General features: G+C 44.8%; 1 protein-coding gene and 1 long non-coding RNA gene across 3 annotated transcripts in view; one reads left to right on the top strand and one right to left on the bottom strand.

The window, feature by feature from the left end:
* MANSC1 (MANSC domain containing 1) overlaps positions 1–9,350 on the top strand; it is a 60,084-nt gene extending 50,734 nt beyond the window's left edge. For both annotated transcript variants that reach the window (XM_082255736.1, XM_082255737.1), the window contains exons 3-5: positions 3,583–3,880; positions 7,100–7,240; positions 8,072–9,350. In XM_082255736.1, coding sequence (XP_082111862.1) covers positions 3,655–3,880; positions 7,100–7,240; positions 8,072–9,252 — 1,548 coding nt within the window. In that variant the 5' untranslated portion in view covers positions 3,583–3,654 and the 3' untranslated portion in view covers positions 9,253–9,350. The remainder of the gene's footprint in view (positions 1–3,582; positions 3,881–7,099; positions 7,241–8,071) is intronic.
* The window catches only part of LOC309554153, a 476,173-nt gene that overhangs the window by 325,862 nt on the left and 122,662 nt on the right, over positions 1–27,649 (bottom strand). The gene's annotated exons all lie outside the window — the stretch shown is intronic.

Raw genomic sequence — 27,649 nt, 5'->3', positions numbered from 1 at the left:
CTGAGGCGTGAAGGTGCAAGAACTGGGGCTGATCTGAGGTCTTACTGCTAGTTGAAATCTATTTAAGGCATAGCTCTCAAGTATGTTTCCAATGTCCACCAAGAGCCTGAATAAAAGGACGTATTAAGCTGAAACATTTAGTGCACATAAGCTCTTGCTCTATCACGTTACCCCAAAGATTTCCTGCAACATCTGTCAGTTGACAGCAACCATCAAGTTGGAGATTTGATGTGTGTCGATGATATTGTGGCTGCTAGTAACACACCCTGCATACCCACACCCTGCATACATGTCTGCATTTCCGCAAAGGCGCAAAGCAGGTATAGAATAGAAAATGACAACAGAGCAGATCTGGGGTACATTAAAGATGATGTTTGATCTGCTTATATTTCTGTTTTCCAGGTCTCGCCTAACCCCCCCATCAACATGCTAATGACATTTTAAATGAAAGGAAATTAAATATAAAGAAATTTTAAGATCAAACCACTCATTGCATTCATTTATTTTAGACTCTGTGATGTAATCACTGGGTCTCTGTTCTTCTCTATGCAATTCAGGCAGATCAAGGCTGGATGTCAGACAGGAGGAGTGGATGTTCCTAGGCAGGTTGTATTTGCATGCCAGCTGCTCTAGGTAATGCCCACATATAATGCTGAATACTGATAATACTGAAATCCAGTGCATAAAAGGGGTGGGCCAGGGACAATCATGCTGGGGAGGAAAAAGCTAGATGATGCTGGAGTTTTTAGGTTTAAAACCCACCTATTCTGCATGTGGCAAGATATACAGTGGGTATAGAAAATAATCACCCCCCTTTAAAATAATCACATTTTGTTGCTTTGCAGCCTGAAATGAAGACAGGCAGTTTTTGTTTTATCGAGGTACAATTTATAACATCCAAGTGAAAGATACAACACCAGCATGTCAAAATCAAAAACAGAATTATTGAGTTGGAAAAAGCATCACCCCCCTTGATGGCACACAAAGCCATTTAACTTTCAACTGTGATCAGCTGGGGTCATTTTGATTAGCTCAGTGTGAAAAGAGCTTTCCTGGAGCATTTCAGTACCTGGGGCTGCTACTGAAGCAAACAATCAACTATGGGTGGCAAGGCACTGTCAAAAGATCTCCGAGATAAAGATGTGGACAGGCACAAGTCAGGAGATGGATACAAAAAATGTCAAAGGCTTTATTAATGCCTAGAAGCACAGTGAAGTATATTATTAGGAAGTGGAGGGTATTTGGTACAACACAGACCCTCCCATGGATCAGGACATTTCTCCAAACTGGATGAAAGAACCAGGAGAAAACTGATCAGAGAGGCTACCAAGAGGCCTACAGCAACTCAAGCAGTTGCAGGAATTTTTGACAAAGACTGGTCACTGTGTGCATGTGAGGGTTGCAAGAAAAAAGCCACTCCTGAAAGGCCACAGGCAGTCATGACTGAGTTTTTTGCCAAAATGCACCTTGAAGATTCTGAAGCCACATGGAAAAAGGTGTTATGGTTGGATGAGGCTAAAATTGAAATATTTGGCCTCAACACCAAATTATATGTCTGGTGGAAATCCAATACAGCTCACCATGCAAATAACACCATTCCTACAGTAAAACATGGAGGCTGTAATATCCTGTGATGGGGCAAAATACCATTAAATTGAGGAAAATCTGCTGTCCTCTGCCAGAAAGTTGTCAATGGGAAGAAGGTTTACCTTCCAACATGACAATGACCCAAAGCACACAGCAAAAATGACCACACAGTGGTTGAAGGAGAAAAAGGTGAATGTCCTTGCATGGCCTATTCAAGAGCCAAGACTTAAACCCCATTTAAAATCTGTGGAATGACCTTAAGACTGCAGTCCACATACAGTCACCATCAAATGTAATTGAACTTAAGCAGTTCTACAAGGAAAAGTGGGCAAATATTGTAAAGTCTAGATGTGCAAAGTTATCAAAGACATATCCCAACAGACTAAAGGCTGTATTTAAAGCGGAGTTCCGGGCACAAAAACGATTTTTTTTTTTTTTGTGCCCCTCCGCTAGGTAGAGCTCACCTGAAAAGGAATTGGATAGTTATTTTTATTTTTTTTGTTTACTCACCTTTTTATTGAAGATCGTAAATACTCACCTCTGACTGCTTCCTCCCTCGGAGCCGCGGCTCACCCTGTCACTTCCTGCCTCGCGATGATTCCTGGGAGCTGAACGTCATCGCTCCCAGGAATCAATGCGACGGCACCGGCCCCGCTCGTCATTTCCGGGCGACGCCGCATTCCCCTGCTAAACAGCTTCTGGGCATGCCCAGAAGCTGTTTAGGAATGCGGCGCCGCACCGGAAGTGACAAGAGGGGCCGGTGCAGTGCATTCTGGGACACGAAGACGCGGAAGAAGACAGAGAAGAGGACCGCGCCGGCTTCAGCTGCCCACAACAGAGATGGAAACGCTGTGGAAGAAATCTTCTAAGTGAGTATTTCTTCTAAAAGGTAAGTGCGAACCGGGACAGATCAGAGGCTAGCCATTGTGGAATGTGCTAGCCCTGACTGTCCCGGGGGTATGTTCAGCAAAAAATCATTTCTGTGCCCGGAACTCCGCTTTAAAGTAAAATGTGGTTCAACAAAATACTCACACCAGGGGGTGATCCCTTTTTCAACTCATTGATTGTTTTGGATTTTTTTTTATTTTTTCCTGACACGTTGGTGTTATATCTTTCACGTGGATGTTATAAGTTGCACTGAGTAAATATAGCTGGATAAAACAAAACCTGTCTATGTCTTCATTTCAGGCAACAAAGCAACAACAGTTGATTATTTTAAGGGGGTGTGATTCTTTTCTATACCCACTGTATTGTAGATCAACTGCTGGCTTTATTTTGGGATTGCTATGGAGCATAATAAATGCATGTTAAGAAATCTTTCCATTACCCCCCAAAACACACTGTCATTCAATTAGATGCTGACGAGTCCAGAGGCTTCTACATATTTATCAAAATTCCTTGGCACAAACTATATTGTCTGTAGATTTTACAAAAGAATACATTGTATTTTATTCTGTATGTGACTTAGTGCCGGTTCACACTGTTCCAACTTGTCAGGCGACTTGGTCGCCTGACAAGTCGCGGACCGTGCTGTGCAATTGGACCCGTTCTAATAGGAGCGACTCAAGTCGCTCCGACTTAGAAAAAGGTTCCTGCACTACTTTTGGACCAAGTCGGAGCGACTTGCATTGACTTCCATTATGTGAAGTCGGTGCAAGTTGCGCCGAAGTCGCGGTGCATGGCGACTTCATTAAGTCGCCCCGAAGTCGTGTCGCCATAGTGTGAACCGACACATATTCTATAACTGACAATGTTCATTCAGCAGTGATGCTGCTCTCTGCACTGCCTGACCACTACATTTAGCCCGATGAGAGCACACCTACTTCTCTGAATAATAAATATCATGCAGATATGGCCCGGCCAGTGAGTAAAATGTAATTACAGCTAAAATGAGTATTCAGTGTTGGTACAAGCTTTTTGATTTGCTGATTTTAATCTTAGAAATCTCTTGTTTTTTTTCCCCTGCTTACGTAACTTTAGATTTGTGATTTCCAGATACCCAGATCATTGTGATATTATGCTGATTGGTCCGATTCTCCCTTGAATCTTCCCCATGATCCAGCCATCATGCTGGTCTTTACACCCCATCTCGTCTTCAGTTTGCTGTTCTCCTCTCTGCTCTTGGTTGATGCCTCTACCTCCAGCTCCTCAGGATGTGTCCCCCAGGATATGCCCAACATGACGATAGATGTCGACAATTCCATCGCTAAAGGTGCCCGCTTTACTGATCCTATAAATGCTGCAAGTGCAGAGGAGTGTGTGTCTGCATGCTGCTCCAAGCTGAACAGCGCAGGTGAGTTTGCCTAGGACATGGTGTGGTGTAATGTTGTGGGCACAGGTTTGAGCTGACCTCTAAAGGAAAACTCCACTTTTATTAGAATATTGAAATATTTAATGGCTACGCAAGTAATTTAAGACCCCTTTCCCACTGATGCACTTTTGCCATGCTTGAACGTACCTTTCCAGCGGGACAAAAGCACATCAGAATTATTTCCCCTTAAATCCTATGAGACTTTTCACAACGCTCTGTGTTTGCACTGCGGTTTGAAAAGTCCTGCTTGCTGCATCTTTGGTGTGCTTTTAAAAAGCGTGCCAAAGATGCACCTTTCATTGAAGTCAATAGGAAATGCACCCAGGGTTTGTTTTTTGGGTGCTTTTTTGGGGTCACTATGCCAGTTGTTAAGGAGCGGGCACCCAGCAGGATCCTTAACCAGTAAACCGCTGATTGTTAACGAATCTGCACATGCCGGCTTCCTTAACCATCAGTGGATATGTAAACCATGCCCCCTGCACAGCCCTTTTTTTCCCCAACTTTGTTGTCACCAGTAGCGCCGGAGTTATGTCTTTTACCCTGGTCAAAGCCCCCAGGGGCGCGCACCAGCGGCTTGTTCTGAGTGGAGGTCATAGGACGTCCACTCAGAACAATGAAACCCCTGCTTGGCTGTCAATCTGCTATAGGCCAGGCGGGAAGTGGTTAATGCATTGAAATTTAATGAAAATAACTGTTGATCCTGCCAAGGGACTTCCTCTTGCTTGTTAGTGGTGGCAACAGTTTGCAAGCTCAAACATCCTCTGCTTGTGCACATGCTCCGGGTCATTATAGAAAAAAAAAAACTGCTTTTACAGCTGATTAATGTCAAATGACAGTACCCTGCCTTGCTTTTTCATGATCTGAGCAGCCTGGGTGATGGACAGGACAAGTCCCTGCAGTACTTGCAATGGCAAGAGGAGCCACTGTCAATCAAACACTCTTACCCACCCTATCAGGCGGTGCTGCTGGTGTCGTATGAACACTTTAGATCTTTCGCTGCTACTGACATAAGTTTTATGTAAGCAACAACACTGACCTGTATGCAGACTCCTTTCACAAAAAGCTGCCAGTTTTATTGTGGAAGCTATTTAGGTAGCTGTAAAGCCGTCTGACCACATACACATATATTGTAAGGTGCCAAACCACCCAACTTCTCCTTCCCCACCATATGTCCCAAGCTCACCTGTCCCTCCTGGGTGACCATAATGGCAGGTGTCAGTATAGAGAATGTCAGGAGACCAGCGAACATTCATTCACTGATCTTCCATGTGAAGAACAACCTCAGAAGCGATCAGCTCTGATCACTTCCAGTTTCAGCGCTGTCATATCACAGCCTCCGTGGCTGGGACAGAGAGTAATCAAGCACAATATTTGTTTTATTATCTTCAAAAGAAAGCAGAAGTAGCATGTCTCTTTAAAGAGTACTTATCACCTTCACTATCACATTCATATGGCCCATCAGCCCCCTAGTGATGGCAATAAAGTTAAGTAAAAAAAAAAACAAACTACATTTTAAATAATTTAAAAACCCCAAAAACATTTCTAAAGCCCTTGCCCTCACGTTCACACTCCCACAAATGCGTGTTGCATGTGCCTGCTTTTATGCAAAACAATGGTCACACTACACACTTCATCACCACACATGCCGGAGTGAGAGCAAGAATTCTGGGATTATAATTTTCTGTTCACTATAAACTGAAGGGAAGTAAATATTTTTGAAGTGTCAGCCTATAAACAATTTTGAAAAATTTCTGTTTCACAGGCCTGCTCAGTTTTAAGGCCTGACATGTTTGTTAATTATTTATTTAACCTAACCCTGTTATTTACATTTTGCCAGTTGTTATAAAGCCTTAGGCCCCTTTCACACAAGCGGACCGTTCAGCTCCGCCTGTCCGTTTTTCAGGCGGATCTGAACAGATGCCCCATGCATCTCTATGGGGCATCAGATGTCAGCGGAGACATGCCCGCTGACATCCGATTCGTCAAATCCGGACGGATGGAAACCCTATTTTCCATCCGTCTGGCGGATCGGATCGTATTAGAATGGACAGACGGTCCGTTCTCATCCGATTCCACCAGATAGAAGAATGGGGACCTGACAGCTGTGTCTCCGCACACAGCGCGGAGACACAGCTGCCATCCGCCTGCTCAGCGGGGGATCGGCAGGACGATCCCCCGCTGAGAAAAACGGAGTCCACCGACGGACTACCGTGTGTGAAAGGGGCCTTACATATATCCAGTGAAGGGACTATCCTCAGGTGATCCACATCATACATGAATCCTCATACATAAGTTGTACCTGTCTATCTGTAGTCTGCTATTCTCTACATCTATTCAAAGTGCTGAATTTATAAGCTTGTCTAAAAGTTCGGAAAAAGGGGGATGGAGAGCTGAAGTTACACTCTTCAGAGCTACGTTGGGAGAGGTCTGATAGCTGATTGGAGGAAAGAGACACACCCGCTCCACACAACTCACCGGAACAGAGCTGAGGCTGTCACTAGGCTGGAGCTCTCTTCCCTGTCACCATTTTTATCCTGGTGTCAGGAAAACTTGTCAGAAGTGATTCATGCTGATAGCAGAGGAACAAAGCAGCAGTCAAAAATGAAACTCGGGTTGATTTACTAAAACTGGAGAGTGCAAAATCTGGTGCAGCTTTGCATGGTAGCCTATCCGCTTCTAACATTAGCTTGTTCAAGCTTTGCCAAAAAAAAACCTGGAAGCTGATTGGTTTCTGTGTAGAGTCGCACCAAATTTTGCTTTCTCCAAGTTTAGTAAATCAACCCCTTAGTGCTTTTAAATGTAAACACTATACAAGGATATGCTTTGTTCATATTTCATGTTGGAGGTTTACAACCACTAAGTATCTTCAAGCCTAAAATGTGTGTTTTACCATGTGTGGAAAAAAAAGTCTTGGACAGTGAAAGGGTTAAATGAATATCTCAGCTTCCATTTTTCTCATCTCCTTTTAAAAATGTTAGCTGCCTGATAGTCATACTGATCCAATGGCTTAAAATACTTGTAGTCCTCTATAGTTCTGCCTTTTTTTGGTTGCATGCTTGTTGCAGGTCAGTCACTCAGAAAATATTGGAACAAGAAGTAGCCAGGCATCTGTTATTTTCAGAAGAAAGTCATCATTGGAGATCTTCATACAGGTACAGAAACTACAGTAAAGAAATCTAAACATGTGAATATTCTTTCTAGGTGATCGAACCTGCAATCTTGCTGTATATGATACCCGAAGCAGCAACCCGGTGCAAAACTGTTACCTGTTTATGTGCCCGGAGACTGAATCCTGTGCCATGTCTCCCTCCCCGGGGGTCCTCAGTTACTCCTTCTGGACAGGTTGGTAGAGGAGACACTTTGCTGTACAATCCCAATTCCTTGTTCTGTTTTATGTAAAAGCTTCTGGTTTTCTTCACATTATAAAAGCTCTTCTTTCTGTGATCTCTTCAACACTTTTGAGCTTTACCATCTTACGAAAAATAAACAGTCTTTGGCTGGAGTTGCATTGTAAGCAGAGCTGCTGTTAGAAATCGCGGGGCCCCGTACAGATTACCTGGCAGGGCCCCCCCAAGAAAATATTAAAGATATATTTAGCTAAAATTACAAAAAAATCACTATTAGCAGATGCAAATATAACCTAACTCACATAATTCCTGCTAAATCTAAAAAAACTATGTTAAATGAAAATGATGATGAGAGGAGAAAAATATACAGGCTGGGCAGTTGGAGCTCAGTGATCAGAGAGACAGAGAGAGAAAAACAAAGTTACAAATAAACTCCTGAGCAGAGATAACATTAGAGCCATTGCTGGGAGGGGGGGCCCACACAGGGAGGGGGGTTAGTGAGGGACGACTGTCTCTTTCTCAGCGGATAAAAGCTGATAGCAGGGAGAGGGACAGATCAGATTCAGGTGCTGGTGGAAGATTTCTGTATTTGTTGTCCATCACTAATCCCCCTCTCTGTGTGGGCCCCCCCTGTGTGCTCGGGCCCCCTACAAGAGGGCTGGTGACCCCCCCCCCCCTATCAGCGGCCCTGATTGTAAGTAGTCATTTAGTAGCTATCTGTAACATTTCCGTTTTTTTCTTGAACACTTGAATCAGATGCTACTAAAATGCTTTGTTTCCTGATGATTTGTGTGGACTCACTTGTGAATTTATTATTTTGTTTCAGATAAAGGAAAGAGTAATCCTGACTCAACAGAGGAGGATTTGCTGGACATCCCAAATAATAATGGCAAAGTGCAGAACTCTCCTGGTAAGAAGGCGAGCCCTGCTTCCCAAGCAAATGACTCTTCAGAGCAAGAATATGAGGAAGAGTTGAGTGAAGATGACTCGGCCAAGAGCCCTCCATCTAATGTTCATTCTCAGAGCAAGACCGATGAGGTCAAACACCTGACTAAAGAGGACAAAGCTGACACACCTGACCGTATCACCACCCAGTTACTTCATTTGGCCAACAACATAGACAAACGGTTGGAGAAAATTGAAGCCAGCTATAAGGAAGCAAAAGACTCTAAGTCAGTTGAACTTTCTGTCTTGCCTACAGATGAGAAGTCTATGGTAGAATCAACGCCAAGTTCCAGAAACAAAGATTCAAATCCATTTTCTTCTCATATAAAGGACACAAAATTTAGTAAAGTTATTAAGAAGAAACCTGAGACCCTTGAAGTCCATTACCTGACACCAGAGCTCAGCACCTTGGCTCCATCTGTTAAGACTTTACACCAAATTAGCACTGCTGCCTATCGTTCTGTTTCAAACACAAAACCCACCTTCAGCCCTTCCACCACCTCATCAAAGAAAAGTAAAGTTGCCAAAAAAGTACCAAGTTTCGGTACAAAGAACACCAGGGTTCTTGGTCACAATAGTGCCAATTCTTCCAGCACAGACACAACTGTGAAAAACATGCAGGCCGGTCACTTCATGATCACGACTCAGGTTCCAGCTACCAGTGCTGGCCACCAAGCCAAATCTACCCTTGCAGTAACTCGACGCAATCCTTCATGGACTTCGCTCTTGAAAGCTGCCAAATCCACCGTTAAAGATGGTGACCTTCCTTTTACTAGCAAGGAAGTGCAAGAAGCTGATCGATCAGTTTCTGAGCTGACTTCACCAGAACAGCAGGCTTCCTCTTCTGCTGAGGACACTGAGGATTCCCCTCGAAATCTTAACAGTCTTGATACCGTTTCACGTGACAGTGACAAAAGTGGTTTGGTGGCTGCGCTAGTATTTGGGGTAATGTTCCTTGTGCTGGTCATTGGTCTGGTCAGTCATAAGGTATCTGAGGCGCGGCGCCGCCACCAGTACACCAAACTTGACTATTTAATCAATGGAATGTATGTCGACACCTGAGGCGTGGGTAGTATTCTAACATTTATGTGGTGCGTTCATGATGAAAAGAAGGTGCTGTTCCAATTTAATTTGACCAGAAATCTCAATAGAAAAACATGGAATTCTTCAGGACTTCACAGTGGCTGCATGGTTGTTATAAGGTAGCCATGATGACCACTAAAAGAGGACCTGTCATGATGACTGTTGCTTTTTTTACAGAGGCTCCCATTGCCTGCCTCCCTGAAGTGGTGCTAAAGGCCAGAGCCAACCTATGTAGTGCCATGACTAGCACTTCTACAGCAGTCAGGCCATAGGAGCCCTAGTTGGGGCAGCTGAATAGGAATTCCCGGTATGGATATTTTTACATAGCTACATTGTATATCCCGCAGGCATATACCATATGCTATACCTGTGGGTTCCCTCTAGAAGCTGGAAATCACCGTAGTTGACACTGCCACTACAGTGATCTCCACAAGCTTCTGGGTCTTGTGTGAGGACCTTGAAACAGGAGGTTGCCTGCTGAGCACCAGTGCCATGCAGAGATCACTTTGAATTTTCTCAAGGATTGCAAAGCTTTCTTTGACTGGACAAGTTGGAGAGGTGCAGCAATAATGTCATGAGACTGAGACAATGCTTTGCATTCTTTGAAAAAATGAAAAGCATTCTCTGAATGAGGCCCTTGCTGCGTGGGTGACCTCCTTTGTTCCCAATGCAGTATAGCAGCCGCGTGACATGGGACTTGGAAGCTAGTGATGATCGCTGTAATATTGTTGCTTACTATAGTGATTTCCAGCTACAAGGGGGATTCAAATGATATGATAAATGCATAGTTACTTTGGTTCATGCCGGTGTAATGTTAGAATTCCATACCTCGTAAGAATTCCATACCCTCGTCACTTCCGGTCTGAAACAGCTGAGCAGCGTAGCAGTGCGCATGCTCAGAGCCCCGGATACGTCATTGCACAGCAGTGAAGTTCACAAGTACGCATGCTCGGAGGGAATGAATTTATCACGGCACTGTGTGTAATGTTATACTTGCGGCGGTTACATTAAAACAGTTCGGCTGCAACATGGGGCATCTCCGCTCCTATTCCTGACACTTCCCTGATCTCGGCTAATAAATATAAAAGCGGCGGCAGGTGTATGAAATGTAAATGATGGAGATCTCGGCTCCGTGATCGGCTTTTATATTTATTAGCCGAGATGAGGGAAGTGACAGGGATAGGAGCGGAGATGACTGATGTTGCAGAGGAGCTGTTTTAATGTAACGGCGGCAAGTATAACATTACACACACTACTGTGAGAAATCCATACCCTCCGTAGGTGCACCGGAAGTGACGAGGGTATGGTTTTCTCACGGGTATGGTTTTTTCACGGAACACCGGATCAAAGTAACTATGCAAAAATATCCATACCTGGAATGCTACCTTTAACTAATGACAGGTTAATCTTTTTGAAGTAGATCTAAACCCACAAACAAAAATGTAATATTTCCTCTACTCCCCTTGTAATGGAAATGAAGTGTAATGGTGACAACCATGGCTCCCTATATGGAGGAGTGAGCATAGATGCTCAGGGACTGGAAGTGTCATGTGAAAGATTGCTAAGTAAAAATAAACGAACAAAACCCTGAAAAACTCATACAGACACCTCTAAGGACTGATAACGTGCAATATAGAAAATCCTTTTTATGGGTTTTTATACTCTTTATGTGTAACTGTCTCTAAAAGCTCACATATGAGTTAAATCCGCTTTCAGGTAAAAAGTTCATAAATAAGTAGCAAAGTTGATGATTAAACAGTTTTTTTTGTTCTCCTGAATGGCTGACTTCACTGTGCTTGTACAACAGGCATGGAAGGAGCACACACATCACTTTGATCATCAATAAGCCATAACAGTAGCTGCTTATCTGTGTCTGAATACACTGGGATTGATTTACTAAAACTGGAGAGTGCAAAATCTGGCGCAGCTGTGCATTGTAGCCAGTCCGCTTCTAACCTCAGCTTGTTCAATTAAGCTTTGACAAAAAAAATTATAAAATTGAAAGCTGATTGGTTTCTATGCAGAGCTGCACCAGATTCTGCACTCTCCAATTTTAGTAAATCAACTCCACTGTTGGTAGAAAAGCAAAAAAAATCACATCAGATTTCTGCCTATTTGGGGTAGCAAAGTCTCTGAGTAAGGGTCCTTTCACACAGAGCGGACCGTCTTTTGATCCGCTCCGGCACTTTTTTTTTTTTTTTTTTTTTTACGGACACGGATGACATTTGTGTCATCCGGTTCGTATGTCTGTTTATCATCCCATCCATTTGCGGATGATAAACGGACATAATGTATGTCTATGGGATTGCGGATGTCAGCGGATGACACTGCTGACATCCGTTTTTGCGTCCGTTCCGTTTTTTTAAACAGAAGAAAAATAGGGTTCTCTTCCGTTCCAAAAAACAGAACTGATCGGAAAGGACACAAATCGGATGTCAGCGGATGACCATCCACTGACACCCGCAATCCCATTGACATGCATTATGTCCGTTTTTCATCTGCAAAAAAATGGGATAAAAAATGGACATACGGACCGCCCATGTGAAAGGACCCTTAAAGTAATACTAAAGTCTCATTTTATTTTCTTTAAAAATAGCAAAAATGTTATACTTACCTGCCCTGTGCAATTGGTTTTGCACAGAACAGGCCATAACCTCCTCTTCTCGGGTCTCTTGCTGGCTCTCTTGACCCCCTCCCTCCTGTCGAGTACCCCCACAGTAAGCAGCTTGCTATTGAGGCACCTGAGCCGAGCCACAGCTCCCTGTATCCATTCAGACACACAGCATGGATGGTTTGGCCCTGCCCCCTCTCTCTCCTGATTGGCTAACTGACTTTGACAGCAGCGGGAGCCAATGGCACCGCTGCTGTGTCTCAGCCAATCAGGAAGGAGAGTCCTGGACGGCCGAGGCACTTGTACACATTGCTGGATAGAGATGGGGCTCAGATAAATATTAGGGGGGCTGCCGCACACGGAAGGTTTTTTTTACCCTAATGCATAGAGTGCATTAAGATTTAAAAAAAAAAACTTCTACCTTAAACAGCATGCCCACATCAAGGATAACATGGGATGCAGGGACTATAGATTAGTGCAGATGCAGGAAATTTAATTTGTACAATAAAAAAAAACCTGCACCACCAAATCGTGTAAAAAGAAAAATTAGAAAAAAGGGGACAAACAACACAATAATGCAACTAAAATTACCTGCATCTGCACCGATGAGAATACATTCAAATATTAGGTCAGAAAAATAGTCAATTTAGTTAACTTTGTTAAAAAAAAAAATTACATGTTTGAAAGAGAGCATAGTTATATACACTTCACACATAAACATGTAAAAATGAGCCCAAACGACCCCCATCTATCGATAAAATATAAACTAAATTAACCAGCTAAAAAAAAAAAAACACCAATTGTCCCTTTGCTGGAGGGACCCAGGTCACACTTGTATACAATAAGTACAGACCACATAATTGGGTATATATCTATAGGGAAAGTGCTAGATATATTGCAAAGGTATGGGCTAGAACAGCGGTAGGGAACCTATGGCTCGCGAGCCAGATGTGGCTCTTTTGATGGCTGCATTTGGCTCGCAGGCAAATCTTTAATAAGTGGGGCGTGTCCGGACGTGAGCTGCGCTGGACGTGTAGTCCCAGAGCTCTGCCGCTTCTACCACTCAATCCAGTGCCATCCGCGTAGCTGTGCCCGGTGCCAAGGAGATTTCTGAACCCATCGACAGTACACTTTGTGGGCTACCCACCGCTACCCTCAGTTCGTCTCTGGGTGACCGGATTGCCGCACTACGGACCCCGCGGCCTACTCGCGGTACCGCCGCTGGCTCGTGTGCTGTGCATCTGAGGGCCTTGGCAATCACCGCTCGGTAAGGAGACCTGCCATCCGCTCTCGGTTTCCCCCTCTGACACGATCTCCTTCCCCTCTGACACCCGGGGACCCGTGGGAGCTGCCTCTCACATCCACTTCTGAAGCCTTCAGCGGCCGACCGCCATTTTCTCAGGGCCTATACTCACCTCCATCACTTGCAGGCGCTTCACCACTCCGGCCTCATTGCATACCTGCCTGCTCTGCTCTCTTCCCGACCGGACTCCAGGCACTTTCTCACGGCTCCATCTACTCACTGTATAGCTACGGCCCATGAATATGAATATTAAATAAAGGTTCCCGACCCCTGAAATATAGTGTATGGCTCTCATGGAATTACATTTGAAAATATGTGGTGTTCATGGCTCTCTCAGCCATAAGGTTCCCGATCCCTGGGCTAGAACAAAAAACCTAGGTAAAAAGTTACACACAATAAATATTGGTCACCATATGTATAAGGCCTCATGCACACTGGACATTTTTACAGCTGCTCCTAGGGCTGTCTGGCATTTTTTTATCCTGCCTCGAAACTCCCCTGTGTGTTAGCTTATGTGTTCATGCACACAAATAGGTTTTAAGCAGCGTTTAGTGGCAGGACAAAAAAAAAAACACTGCCAGTGCGTCCAGGAGCAGCGAAGTTTGGGCAGAAAAAATGCTTGACGCTACTAAAAACTGTTAAAAGCTGCTAAACCTGCCTAAATGCAAGGCACATTTTAGTGCTTGAGCATTCATTAATTTTAATGGCCAGAATAAATTATTTATTCTGAACAATTAAATGAATTAACACCCAAGGGCTTGACACCAGTAGAAGCTTTAGACACTTTTTCTGCAAAATGCTTCTAGGAGAATGAAATAAACATCCTGTGTGCGTTCGGCCTAGGACTGTGGGCTGCAGTGCTAAATTATATTGCAACTAATACTGCATAAAGTGTGTATTAAATGTCCCAAGTCTAGTTATAGTACCCTGTATGACCCAAAGATGGTGCTGTTTGTGGGAAATCCACAGATAAATTTCAATACAGCAAGACTGATAAAAATCATGGCTCCACACGCTTCGTCAGGGTCATTTTATTGTTTGTTCAAAACTTCAGTCAGTGACTCCAGTTCATGAACCTCTAGACCTCATATTTAAAGCTGAAGTACAAAGTCTGATATAAGTTTAAGGCTGGGTTCACACTAGTGCGATTTGGAGGTGGGTTTCCCTGCCTCCAATTCGCATGTCGCACAGCCCTGGGACGGAGCTGTTTGCAGAAGAATCCTGTACTGCTTCTGGTCCCTTTTTTTCAGGTCCAAATCAAACCAAAAATTCAGGCCTGATTCGTCCCGGAGAAGGAGAACAGGGACGCACCAGACCCCCTCCTGTGAGCCGCTCCATACAGAAGTGTGAACCCAGCCTGAAGAGTAACTCCACTTTTGTTGAGGAAAAAAACATTCCCCTCTGGGTGATCTCTGTACATTGCAGGGATTTTAACAAACTTTGTTGCAGATTCCTACCTTTTGTTATTCTGAAGAAATAACTGTCTGTGTCCATGTTGAAAGTGAATCTAATTGGAGTGATTTTATATTGATCAAGCAGCTGCTGTACTTGCCGGGTTCTAATAAGGAAAGTGGCAGTGTCTGCATCCCCTTAGGCGGGATTTCTCTTATCTCACCACAAATTTTGTTCTTGCTGGGGATGCCCAAAATCTGACTTGCAGCTTAGTGCAGACTTCTAGGAAAATCAGTAAGCCAATCACACAAGCAGGAAATTGCATATCGGGGGGACATTCTGTAATCCATCAGTGCACAGAATGCCTCCTGGTTGCTATATTTCATTGCATTTTACAGAGAATTACAGAGCTGCAGATTGAAAAGGAAAGGTCATTTTTAATATTCAATTACGGTCTGATTTGTGTCGCAATTGTATACACTGCATTATGCAATTTTTTTTCTCATGAATGTGGAGTTGTCCTTTTTAATGGTGATTTTATTTATCACGGGAGCCCTTGTTTGACTCTGAACGCTGGGTTGCTAGAGGTTCAGTTTATTTCGTTTTTTTTTTTTTTTTGTTTCATCTTGGAAAAAAGTTTTAATAAAGGAAATTTTACTCTGATTAGGAAGTGCTTTCTACTGCTGAATTATGGGTGAACAAAAATCCAAACATAGCTGACCGATGGGGCTTCTTCCATAGATAGCAGCGAAAGGTATTTTCATTATGAAAAAATTATGGTTATCATTTTATGCTCTTTTTTGGCATGTTTTTCATGCATCTTTCTATGTGACAGCTACCTGAATGTGCTGAATCACAGGATTGTCAGCACAAAATTTCTTAAATTTTTCAACAGGTAAAAAGCGGGAACATATACATATTTTAGTTGTTGGTTTAGCAGTTTGTCTAGAACTGTTCTTCAAAGAAGACCTTTCAACAGATCTACAAGTCTGGGATAATAAATACATGACTCCATAATGCACAGCAACTGTGTAATCTATCAAATACGATCTGTTTTTTTATCACCTAAAAATCTGTCTTTGAGCTCCAGTGCGGTCTCACCGCTTCCATTCAGCAGTCCCCAATCCAGTGAGATCTTGGTTTCTAACCTGTTACTGCAGCAGGTAGCCCCTCCTGTGCGAACCGACGTAGCTACTGTATACGTTGGTCGCGCGCCTGCAGCTAAGTGGCGAGTGCGCGCCGCCCCCACTCCACAGCGGGGACTCCGATGCACAGGGGCCAGCGGCTCCGATTGCCGCCGGCCACCCGCGATCGCTCCCCGCTGAGAAAGAAGAACGGTCAGCTATTGTAAACACAGCTGACCGTTCTTCTCTCTAGAATGATCAGAGTGCCTGTGATCCTTCTATATAGGATCACAGGTCTCTGTGATCATTTCAAAAGCCCCTCCCCGCCCCACAGTTAAAATCACTCCCCTAGGCTTACATTTAACCCCTTGATCACCCACTGTTAACCCCTTCCCTGCCAGTGTCATTATAACAGTAAAAGTGCATATTTTTAGCACGGATTACTGTAGTAATGTCACAGGTCCCCCAAAAAAGTGTCAAAAATGTCAGTTAGGGGTCCGATCTGTCCTCCGCAATGTCGCAGTCCCGCTAAAAATTGCAGATCGCTGCCATTACTAGTAAAAAAAATAAAAATGACATAGATCTTTCCCCTAGTTTGTAGATGAGATAACTTTTGCGCAAAACAATAAAAAATACGCTTATTGCGATTTTTTTTTTTTTTAAAACTAAAAATATGTAGCAGAATACAAATTAGCCTAAAAGAATAAAAAATTAGATTTTTTTTTTTTTGGGGAATTTTCTATAGAATGTGATATATAATATTTTTTTTTTTTTTCCCCCAGAGTTGTTGCTCTTTTTGTTTATAGCGCAAAAAATAAAAATCGCACAGGTGATCAAATACCACCAAAGAAAGCTCTATTTGTGGGGAAAAAAGAACATCAATTTTATTTGGGTACAGTGTCGCACGACCACTTTTCTGTTAAAGTAATGCAATGCCGAATCACAAAACAATGGCCTGGTCATTAAGGTGGCAAATCCTAGTCCAGAAGTGGTTAATTTTGACAGGTGGCTTAGTGCCTGTGCACTTGCTGGATCAGGCTCAGGTGTGTACAACATTGGGAGGGAGTATTGGGGGCTGGGATTTAAGATAGGTAACAGCACTAAAAGTACATTATAGGCTGGGTTTACATCGGTCTGGCTGTGGTTTGCAGTGCAGTGTCCTGTACGTTTGTGTTCACTGCTTCAGGTGCAAATTCTTCCCTGAATTCGATCCTAAATCAGATCCAAAAACTCACAGGACCCTTTTCAAATTTGCCCCGCAGCCACCCCAGACGCATGTGAACTGGCTCCATTGAAAGCCGGTCACACTGACATGTTTTGCAAATTTGATGCAGTGTAAAACCGGTCCAGTTCGCATGTATGTGAACCCAGCCTTGGGCTTTGAAAAGCAAATACCATCAATGTTGCTTTAACAGCAACCCTCTCAACCACTTGCCGACCGCTGCACAACTATTTACTGCGGCAGTCAGCTGCTCCTAGGCAAAGCGACGTAGACCTACGTCGCACGCCCAGGAGCCTGTAGGGGGTGAACGCGCGCCGCCGAAGGCGCGCTCCCGCCCCCGCTCGTTCCCTGCCTTCCCCGCGCGTGTGACCGGTGGCTCCGATGTCTGCCGGCCACTCGCGATCTTCCACGGGAGAGGGAGAAGGACAGACGGCTGATGTAAACACAGCCATCTGTCATTCTCCCTGGTGTAAGCACAGAGGCTATGCGATCCTGCTATGTAGGATCGTATGTCTCTGTGGTTACATCACAAGCCACGCCCCCCCCCCCCACAGTTAGAATCACGCCCCTAGGGATACATTTAACCCACTGATCACAAAGTTAACCCATTCCCTGCCAGTGTCATTTTTACAGTAACAATGCATATGTATAGCACTGATTACTGTAGTAATGTCACTGGTACTCCCAAAAGTGTCAAAAATGTCAGGGGTCCGATCTGTCCGCCGCAATGTCGCAGTCCCACAAAAAAAAATCGCAGATCGCCACCATTACTAGTTAAAACAATAGAAATGACATAAATCTTTCCCGTAGTTAGTAAACGCAATAACTTTTGCGCAAACCAATCAAAATACGCTTATTGCGATTTTTTTTTTTTTTTTTTTTTTTTTTTTTTTTTTTACCAAAAATATGTAGCAGAAAACAAATTGGCCTAAAATGTTAAAAAATTTGGATTTTTTAATTTTTTTTTTTTTTTGAGAATTAACCACTTAAGCCCCAGAAGATTTTACCCCCTTCTGACCAGGGCCTATTTTGCGATTCTGCACTGCGTGACTTTAATGGACAATTACGCGGTCGTGCGACGCTGTATCTAAACGAATTTGACGTCCTTTTTTTTTCCCACAATCAGAGCTTTCTTTTGGTGGTATTTGATCACCTGTGCGATTTTTTGATCATGCGCTATAAACAAAAAAAGAGCGTAAATTTTGCAAAAATAACAATATTTTTCACATTTTTTTCCAAAAAAAAAAAAATGTAAAAATCTAAATTTTTTTAACATTTTAGGCCAATTTGTTTTATGCTACCTATGTTTGGTAAAAAAAAAATTGCAAAAAGCGTATTTTGATTGGTTTGCGCAAAAGTTATTGCGTTTACTAACTAAGGGAAAGATTTTTGTCATTTTTTGTTTTTTTAACGAGTAATGGCGGCGATCTGCGATATTTTTTTTTTTTCTGTGCGGGACTGCGACATTGCGGCGGACAGATCGGACTGACATTTTTGACACTTTTGGGGTTACCAGTGACATTACTGCAGTAATCAGTGCTATACATATGCACTGTTACTGTAAAAATGACACTGGCAGTGAAGGAGTTAACTTTATTGGAGAGGGAGGGGTTAAGTGTGTCCCTAGGGGCGTGTTTCTAACTGTGATTGGCTGTGGCTACTAGTGTAAGAACAGAGATCAATGGTCCTACATAGCAGAACCGTTTGATCTCCATCCTTACACAGGGAAGAATGACAGGCGGCTTTGTTTACATTAGCCGCCTGCCTGTCTTCCGGTGTAACGGAAGATCGCGAGTGCGGGCACACGCACGGGGGGGGTCCATGACTGCGCGGGAGCGCGCCTCTGGCGCTGCGCGCTCGCTCCCTAGACCCTCACAGGCTAGTGACGTAGCACTACGTCGCTTTGCCTGTGAGGGGCTGACTGCCAACGTAAATCGTTGTGCGGCGGTCGGCAAGCGGTTAAAAAAATGTGAAAAATATTGTTATTTTTTCAAAATTGTCGCTCTTTTTTTGTTTTATAGCACAAAAAATAAAAATCGAACAGGTGATCAAATACCACCAAAAGAAAGCTCTGTTTGTGGGAAAAAAAGGACACCAATTTAATTTGGGTACAGCGTTGCACGACCACGTAATTGTCCGTTAAAGTCACGCAGTGCCGAATCGCAAAATATGGCCTGGTCTTTGAGCAACCAAATCCTCCGGGGCTTAAGTGGTTAATTGGGCAGGTACTTTGTGTCTCAAATCACTAATATAAAAATGCAGTCAATCATGTAAACAGTGACATCACTACAGGAAAATGACACTTTTATAATGTGGGCAAACTGAAAAACGTCACTTTCTGCCGATCCATTTTGAATTACATGGTCCATGTAAAATACATTTAGTGCACACCAGATTGTTACTGTCATTGTTCCACTCGAGGAAATAGTCATAAAAAGATCATATGGTCAGGGTTTGGCTCTGCAGCTCATTCATACAGCTTTGCAAAGCTTGTGACACCCTTGGCAACATTTGTTTATGCACAGCTTATTATAGTTTGTCGAAGAGGAGGGGCGGCAGTGGGTTGGGATGTTTGACTTCGAACAAAGACGAGTATTAAAGAGATTGCCTTCTACTGACAGGCATGTATGAGGGTGTCTGAAAACATGTGTAAGAGACATTTACAGTGTACTAGCACTGGGATCTAAGGAAAAAAAAACAATTGTTTTATTATAAGCATCCATTTCCATATTAACCACTTGACCTCTGGAAGGTTTTACCCCCTTAATGACCAGGCCCCTTTTTTTTTGCTATCCAGCACTGCTCTATTTTAACAGGCAATTGCACGGTCATGCAACACTGTAGGCAAATTACATTTATATCATTTTTATCACACAAATGGAGCTTTCTTTTGGTGGTATTTTATCCTAACTGGGGTTTTTTTTTTTTTTTTCTATCCAAATTAAATAAAAATAAAAAACACCAGAAATTTTGAAAAAAAACTTTGTTATAAAACATCCATCCACTTTTGTAAAACATTTGCTGGCTTGGCAGCTACTACTATAGTCAAATGAAGAGACCTCCTTGAGGACTGTAAGACTCTTCATCAATGGAGTTTCTACCTCAAATTTTAGTTCAAGTAGAACTATCAACAAAACATTTTTTTTCTCCTTCATTCATTGATGGACACAGCTCCTGGAATTCATAACCATTGGGTTATACTGCCCCCTACAGGAGTAGGACACTAGGCAGAAATAAATTCTGGCCACACCTATGGGCAGTCCCAGGGTATATACTCTCTCTCTGCTATAGGCACTTTTTCTGCCTAGTCAGGAGTAAGACAATTTTTTTTTTCCTTTTTTATATAGAAATCTTTTTCTCCTGGATTTTTCCTGTGAGATCTACAATCAACTGCCGGACTGGGCTGGATGATCTAGGTTGGCTGTGACAGCCCCACTGGACAGGGGCTGGCCTGCGACTTAAACTCCTCGTGAGGTCACATATAACCGCATCTCAGCCCAAGTCGCAGCATTCCTCCTGGCCGACAGCCCCCCCCCCCATTTTGATGAAGAGGGGATCTCTCTGGAGTGGTGCCCGCCTGGTTACTAGTATGCTGAGTAGCTGTCCCCCCTTTCCCCCTGGAGGGTTTTGGGGTGGACATGGGCCCTCTGGGTTCCCCTCGTTCCTGCAGGCACCCCCCCTGCCAAGTCCCTCACCTGCCCCCCCTCCCCTCCATATAGGCTGTGGCTGTTTGGGTGGTCTGACCACTGTTTCTGGGTTGGGGGCAGGGCGTTTACTAGTGGTAGGGGTTGGGGGGTGCACCACCGGCAACCAGATGATCGATTGTGTGGGGGAGGGGAGTTGTACCTGGTGGGGGTGCCTGCAAGGGCCCCCATCCTGCTTGGATCTGTTCTTGAGGACTGGTCTCCCTCCTGGGTCCCTGTATGCCTTGTGGTGTTGCCATTTTGTTGTAGCCTGTGCATTTCTATACACGGCGGCCATGTTTGTGTAGTCCGTCGGCCATTTTGCTGTGGTTTACCATTGAAAATGGCGGGGGCCATGACAGTGGAGCCCTGTGGGTGGCGATTTCGGCGATGGGAGCCCCTCTTCATGCCCTGGTACTGACTCCTGGATTGTTTTACTGCCTGATCGCCGCATGTGTAGTGCATTATCCTGGTGGCTGTAGGCGTTTGTTTCTGCAGGTGGTGGGACTGGTTGGGTCCTCTCCCTCTCTGCTGAGGATTGCTTGGTGCTTTGTGCTTTGGTGACTGGGTGGTGCTGCCAGTGAGGTGGGGGCTGTCCCTTAGCAGTGTTTTACACCTTTTTTTTGGGGTCCCCCTGGTGACTCATGGAATCTTTGGAGCACATGTCCCCACCTGATCCCCTCTGAAGCTGTGGGTCCCTCCAAGTCCCAACCATCCATCCATGCACTGGCGGTGGTCCTGGAGTCCCTTGTGTCCTGTGTGAAGGTGGCTTTCAGGCGATGGGCTAGCAAAAAGCGCCCCTCACCTTCCCCTGCCTCATCTGTCTCATCAGATCCTGAATCTGGTTCAGCCGCCGCGGACATGAGTCACCCTGCTGGGTCTGCAACCACGCGCCTGGAATTCTCTGATAGTGAGGATGATTCCTCCATGTTTGCGACCACGCATGTAAATGCGCTGGTGAATGCACTGATTGTATGTGTGAGTGAGACCCTAAAGATGGAGGACGCAGCTGAATCTGCGACGGAGGCGCAGGTACCCTTTGGCACTCACAAGCCATCCAGAGCTGCAAATGTGTTTTTCCTTTCCCTGCTTATTTTGACAGAATTGGCGCTAAAAAGTGGAGACGACTAAAGTGTCCCCGTGAGGTTCCTAAGCGCTTTACTAGACATTACCCCTATGAAGAGTCGCTTCCTAAGAAGTGGACTAGGCCACCGGTGGTGGACCCTCCGCTTTCCAGATTAAACAAGGCAACCAGGATTCCGGTTGAAGAGTGCCTGACTTTTAAGGATCTGGCTGACTGGAAGGCTGGTATTCACCATTGCCCTAGTGTCGCAAACTCTGACAAAGTGGACTAAGCTCTTATGCCATGACCTGGAGGGGGAACAGCTCCCCCCTGCCTGACTGCAGTTTATCTGTGATGCCTCTTTGGATGCGGCTCCCCTGATGGCTTGCCTCTCTGTTTTGGCAGTGGTCCTTCGGCATGTCTTTTGGCTCAAGCTTTGGTCTGCGGATCAGACTTAAAAAAGAAAAAAAAAAAAGGCCTTGACTGATCCTCCTTTCCAAGGAGATCGCTTGTTTGGAGCTATGCAGGATGACCTCATTAAAGGTTTCTTGGGGGGAAAAGTACTTTTCTTCCGCAGGCTACTAAGGGCAAGGAACCTCGTCGCACACGTGGGCCTTCCTTCTCAGCTCATAAGACGTTTTTTAATCCCTCAGGGTCAACTTACAAGGGCTTGAAGCCTTTCAGGGCCTCTCCAGGAGGATCAAAACTAACCTGGTCTGGCAAGCCAAGATCAGGCTTCTCCAGACCAAAGGACAAAGCTCCTTCCGCATGAAGGTGCACCCTCACCCGTATCAGGGTAGGGGGGACATCTTCGCTGGTTTCCCGGATCTGAGGACTTCCCTGATGCAAGACAAGTGGGTCCACAAAGTAATTTGGTCCGGCTACAAGATCGAGTTTCGCCCTTCTCCCCCGGTAAGGTTTTTTCCTTCCAACTTGCGCCTGTCCCCAGACCGCTAACGGGGTCTGTGTGGGGCGGTACAAGACCTGTTCCTTCAAAGGGGTGATTGGCCCGGTTCCGACTTCGGAATGTTTTCAGGGTTTTTACTCAAACCTTTTCACAGTCCCCAGGAAGGAAGGCAAAGTGCGTCCAATCATGGACCTCAAGGCGCTCAACTGCATTGTGCGGGTACAGAAGTTCAGATGGAATCCATTTGAACGGTGGTGGCATCCCTGTTAGGGAAATTTCCTCTCCTCTATCGATATCAAGGATGCCTACCTTCACATTCCAATATGTAACAGTCAGCAGCGTTTTCTTTGCTTTGCTGTGGGAGAGGAGCATTATCAGTTTGGTCTCTTCTCTGCTCCTGGGGTCTTCACAAAAGTGTTAGCCCTGGTGCTAGCTTTGCTACGCCAACGGGGGATCGCGGTACTGGGCTACTTGGAAAATCTCCTTCTGCGAGCGGAGTCTTCCTTTGCCAGAGTGCTCCTTCCTCTGGACAAACTCCAGAAATTGTAGGCTGCAATTCGCCTCCTGCTGTCCAACAAATGGTCGTCCCTCGAAACTTGCATGCGGGTGTTGGGCCTAAAGGTGTCTACCTTTTAGAGGCGGTTCTGTTTGGTGCTTTCAGCTACAGAAGCCTCCCTATGAAATTATTCGGGCAATTCCCCTGCTTACGCTGTCCCAGAAAGTGGCCTTTTTGGTGGCTATCACCTCTGAGCGCAGGGTGTTGGAACTGGCGGCGTTCACAGGGATAAGGTGGTTCTTCACCCCTGTCCATCGTTCCTTCCAAAGGTCGTCTCTGATTTTCATTTGAATGAAGACATTGCGTTACCTACCTTGTGTCCCAGGCCTAAACATCCAAAGGAATTTGCTGGAGTTTTTCAGGAAGTCAGAGACTCTCTATTTGTGCTCACGGACGGACCTAAAAAAGGGTTGTCCACTTTCTCTGCGACCATTTCCAGATGGATCAGACAGACGGTGGTTCAGGCCTATTCCGTCAGGGATCAGGTTCCTCCTTTCCCTGTCAAGGTGCATTCTACTAGGATGCTTAGTGCCTACTGGGCCTTCCGTCATCAGGCGTCAGTGATGCAGGTTTGCAAATTGGCCACCTGCTTGTCGGTGCACACTTTTTACAAAGTTTTATAAAGTGGATATGTTGGCATCTGCAGATGCTTCCTTTTGGCCTCAAGGTTTGCAGGCTTCTGTTTAAGAGGAGCTGATCCTCTTTTTTTTGTGAGAGTATTGTTTTTTTTCAGGTGGGCTCCAGTTGTTTGGTTGAGCTCCTGTTGCCTGGTTGGCTACTGTTTAACCTTGAGAATTTTCTGGTTGTTCCCACCCCTCATGTTTAACACTGCTTTGGGACGTCCCAATGGTTATGAATAACAGGAGCTGTTTCATCAGAGAAATGGATTTTACGGTAAGTAAAAAAAAAAAAATTCTCTTTCGTTCATTGATGGACACAGCACCCACCCTTCTGTGGAGTTATTATTCTCCTGACACTGCTTGTTACAAAACTGAGTGGCTATAGCAGAGAGAGGGAGTATACTTCCCTGGGACTGCCCATAGGTGTAGCCAGAATTTTTTTCTGCCTAGTGTCCTACTCCTGTATGGGACAGTATAACCCAATGGTTATGAATATCAGGAGCCGTGTCCATCAATGAACATCAGAGAAATGGATTTTACGGTAAGTCAAAAATCCCATTTTTTTTTTTTCACTTTGGATCGAGCGAGGGAAGGTTATAACCCCTGCCAGATTTTTTTTTTTTTTTGGCATCTGTGTCCCTTTTGGCAGATTTCCCTTCACTTCCTGTCTCGTAGCCAAACAGGAAGTGAGAGGACATTCCTGCAAAGTAAGGGAATTCCTTGGGGGTGGCCAGGTCACCAGAACTAGTATCCCTATTGGAAGATTTCCCCTCTTTTAACTTTCTGAGGACAACCTAGAATTTTGGGGTTTTCTTTACTTTTACTTTCAATCATATTGGTGAAGCGGACAAATAGAGAGGGGCACAGATAAAAATAAAATCTGACATGAGGTTCTAATCCCTCTCCATTCTATCCAGAGACTTTTGCCCTCCGTATCTTTGCCTAACCACAGCAAGCAACAGCATCCTTCTCTTCAGAAATCTCAACTTTACCTCCATAAACAAGGCATCCCTAATAGGTGAAGAAGCAACAAAGCTTGCTTGCTGCATGGCTGAATAATAATTAGTAAAAGAGATGTATGGGGTTTCTTTTTTTTTTTTTTTTTTTTTTTAGGTTTATGCTTACCTAGGTTGATGCTGCATCTCTCCCCCAGCGCCTCTAAACTGACAAGCGAGTGATCGGTTCTGACAGCTTCCTGACCAGAGAGTTGCTGACTGTCAATCACAGCTCTCCACTCTGCCCCCACCCTGCTCATTGGAGTGCTGGGCTATGGAGGGGGCGGGGAGCGCCTGGCCCAGCCTCTTAGCTGCTCGCCTCATGGCATTTTTTAAAATGTCTACTTCTCCTTTAAAAAAAAAAAATTATATAAATTACCCCATGTCTTATACAATACCACGTTAAATGAAAATTAAAAGAAGTATGGGGCTTGGGGTTTTTGCACATTTATTATTACCCAGATGGATGCAGCATCGGTCCCCCAACGCCTAGTAGACTAAGGAATTGGATTACTGGAACCATGTCATGTGATCTGATGAGATCAAAATAAACTTATTTGGTTCAGATGGTGTCAAGCGTGTGTAGTGGCAACCAGCTAAGAAGTACAAAGACAAGTGTGTCTTGCCTACAGTCAAGCATGGTGGTGGGAGTGTCATGGTCTGGGGCTGCATGAGTGCTGCCGGCACTGAGGAGCTACAGTTCATTGAGGGAACCTTGAATGCCATCATGTACTGTGACATACTGAAGCAGAGCATGATCCCCTCCCTTCGGAGACTGGGCTGCAGGGCAGTATTCCAACATAACGACCCAAACACACCTCCAAGACGACCACTGCCTTGCTAAAGAAGCTGAGGGTAAAGGTGATGGACTGGCCAAGCATGTCTCCAGACCTAAACCCTATTGAGCATCTGTGGGACATCCTCAAACAGAAGGTGTAGGAGCGCAAGCTCTCTAAAATCCACCAGCTCCATGACGTCATGGAGGAACAAAAAAGGACTCCAGTGGCAACCTGTGAAGCTCTGGTGAACTCCATGCCCAAGAGGGTTAAGGCAGTGCTGGAAAATATTGGTGGCCACACAAAATATTGGCACTTTGGGCCCAATTTGGACATTGTCACTTAGGGGTGTACTCACTTTTGTTGCCAGCGGTTTAGACATTAATGGCGGTGTGTTGAGTTATTTTGAGGGGACAGCAAATTTACACTGTTATACAAGCTGTACACAATATGAGAGATATTCCCCCCAGGGTATTGAGAACAGGGGTACAGTAAAACAGACACAGGAGTTAATAAACAGACACCATGAAAAGATAATTACAATACAGAAAAAAACGTGCCTGGTAATGTCCTGTAAATCCTAAACAATCAGGAAGACAAGGCGCCTGATGAGGTTTTTCTTTTTATCCACCCAGACCCACTGTCCAACAATGTTCCCCCACCACACTCCCATTGCAAATGACAAATTCCCTGTACTGAGAAATGTAAACACTGCGCAGGGGATCCTGGGTGACATTCCAAGGTGACAATGCCCAGGATCCCCAGTTATTTGTTTACATTACAGCCTTCAGGAAAGTGAACTAGTCAAAGCCAGCATACACGCTGAATTTTGGTTGAACTCATGTTCGACCCAAATTTCATCCCTAGATAAGAGAGACAAACAAAAAGGAAGGGTTTAGGTGACTGATCTTATAAAACATCATTCTGATTTTTTTTTTTTTGTTTTTTAGACTGTGTCTATGTGGAGTGTATGAATAAACAATTGTCTAATACAAGTATGTAATAAACCCTTGTGGGAAAAAAGTGTAATTATTACTAATAGATCTGTGAAGGATTCACATTGCACTGCTTAGAAATATAAGGAGGTACAAGTACTGTGCTTTATGCAACCAACTGCAGTGCAGAAGATGAACAGCAGAGGGAACCAAAGTACCACTTGTTGACATAAATTCACACCACCAAAGAACTATACAGTATATCTGTACAGTACATAACAAGCAATGAGGTTTCAGGGATTGTTTTCTAAGGCTCCATGTACACGGGACGTTAGAAAAAACGTCCTGCAAAGCTATTTCTGACGCCGGGAAAAAGCAGCTGTTAAACGTGCTTTCAGTAGCTTTTTCCATTTGCGTTATTGCACGTTTGGCCACGTTGCTTTTAGCAGCGTTTTTCTGCCTCCATTCAAAATCAATGGCTCCCTATGGGAGCCTATTGATTTGAATGGAAGGCGCACCGCAAGTCAGATCAGGATGATCCGACTTGCGGCGCGACCTGCACTGTGAGAATCTTAAGGGGGAACTCCACCCAAAAATGGGAAAAAAATTGCGTGGGGTTCCCCCCAGGTTCCAAACCAGGCCCTTCGGGTCCGGTATGGAATTTGAGGGTAGCCCCACGCCGAAAAAACTGCGTGGGGTCCCCCCCAAAATCCATACCAGACCCTTATCCGAGCATGCAGCCCGGCAGGCCAGGAAAGGGGAGGGGACGAGCGAGCGGCCCCACCCCCCCTGGACCACACCAGGCCACATGCCCTCAACATGGGGGGGTGTTGGTGCTTTGGGGCAGGGGGAGCTCTGCACCCCCCACCTCAAAGCACCCTGCCCCCATGTTGATGAGGACAAGGGCCTCATCCCCACAACCCTGGCCGGTGGTTGTGGGGGTCTGCGGGCAGGGGGCTGATCGGAATCTGGAAGCCCCCTTTAACAAGGGGGCCCCCCAGATCCCGGACCCCCTCCCTGTGTGAATGGGTATTGGGGTACACTGTACCCCTACCCATTCACCCCATAAAATATAGTGTATGTAAATAATGACAGGAGACGTTTTGGAAAGTTTATTAAAAATCTTCATCCGGCTCTTCGGGGTCTTCTCCTCTCCGGGGGTCTTCTGCTCTTTTGCTGTCCGCCCTTC

The sequence above is a fragment of the Pelophylax lessonae genome, assembly GCF_965119305.1.
Source record: "Pelophylax lessonae genome assembly, chromosome: 4".
Classification (NCBI taxonomy): Eukaryota; Metazoa; Chordata; class Amphibia; order Anura; family Ranidae; genus Pelophylax; species Pelophylax lessonae.
Note: the sequence above shows the minus strand (reverse complement) of the source record. Positions and strands in the feature narration are given on the sequence as shown.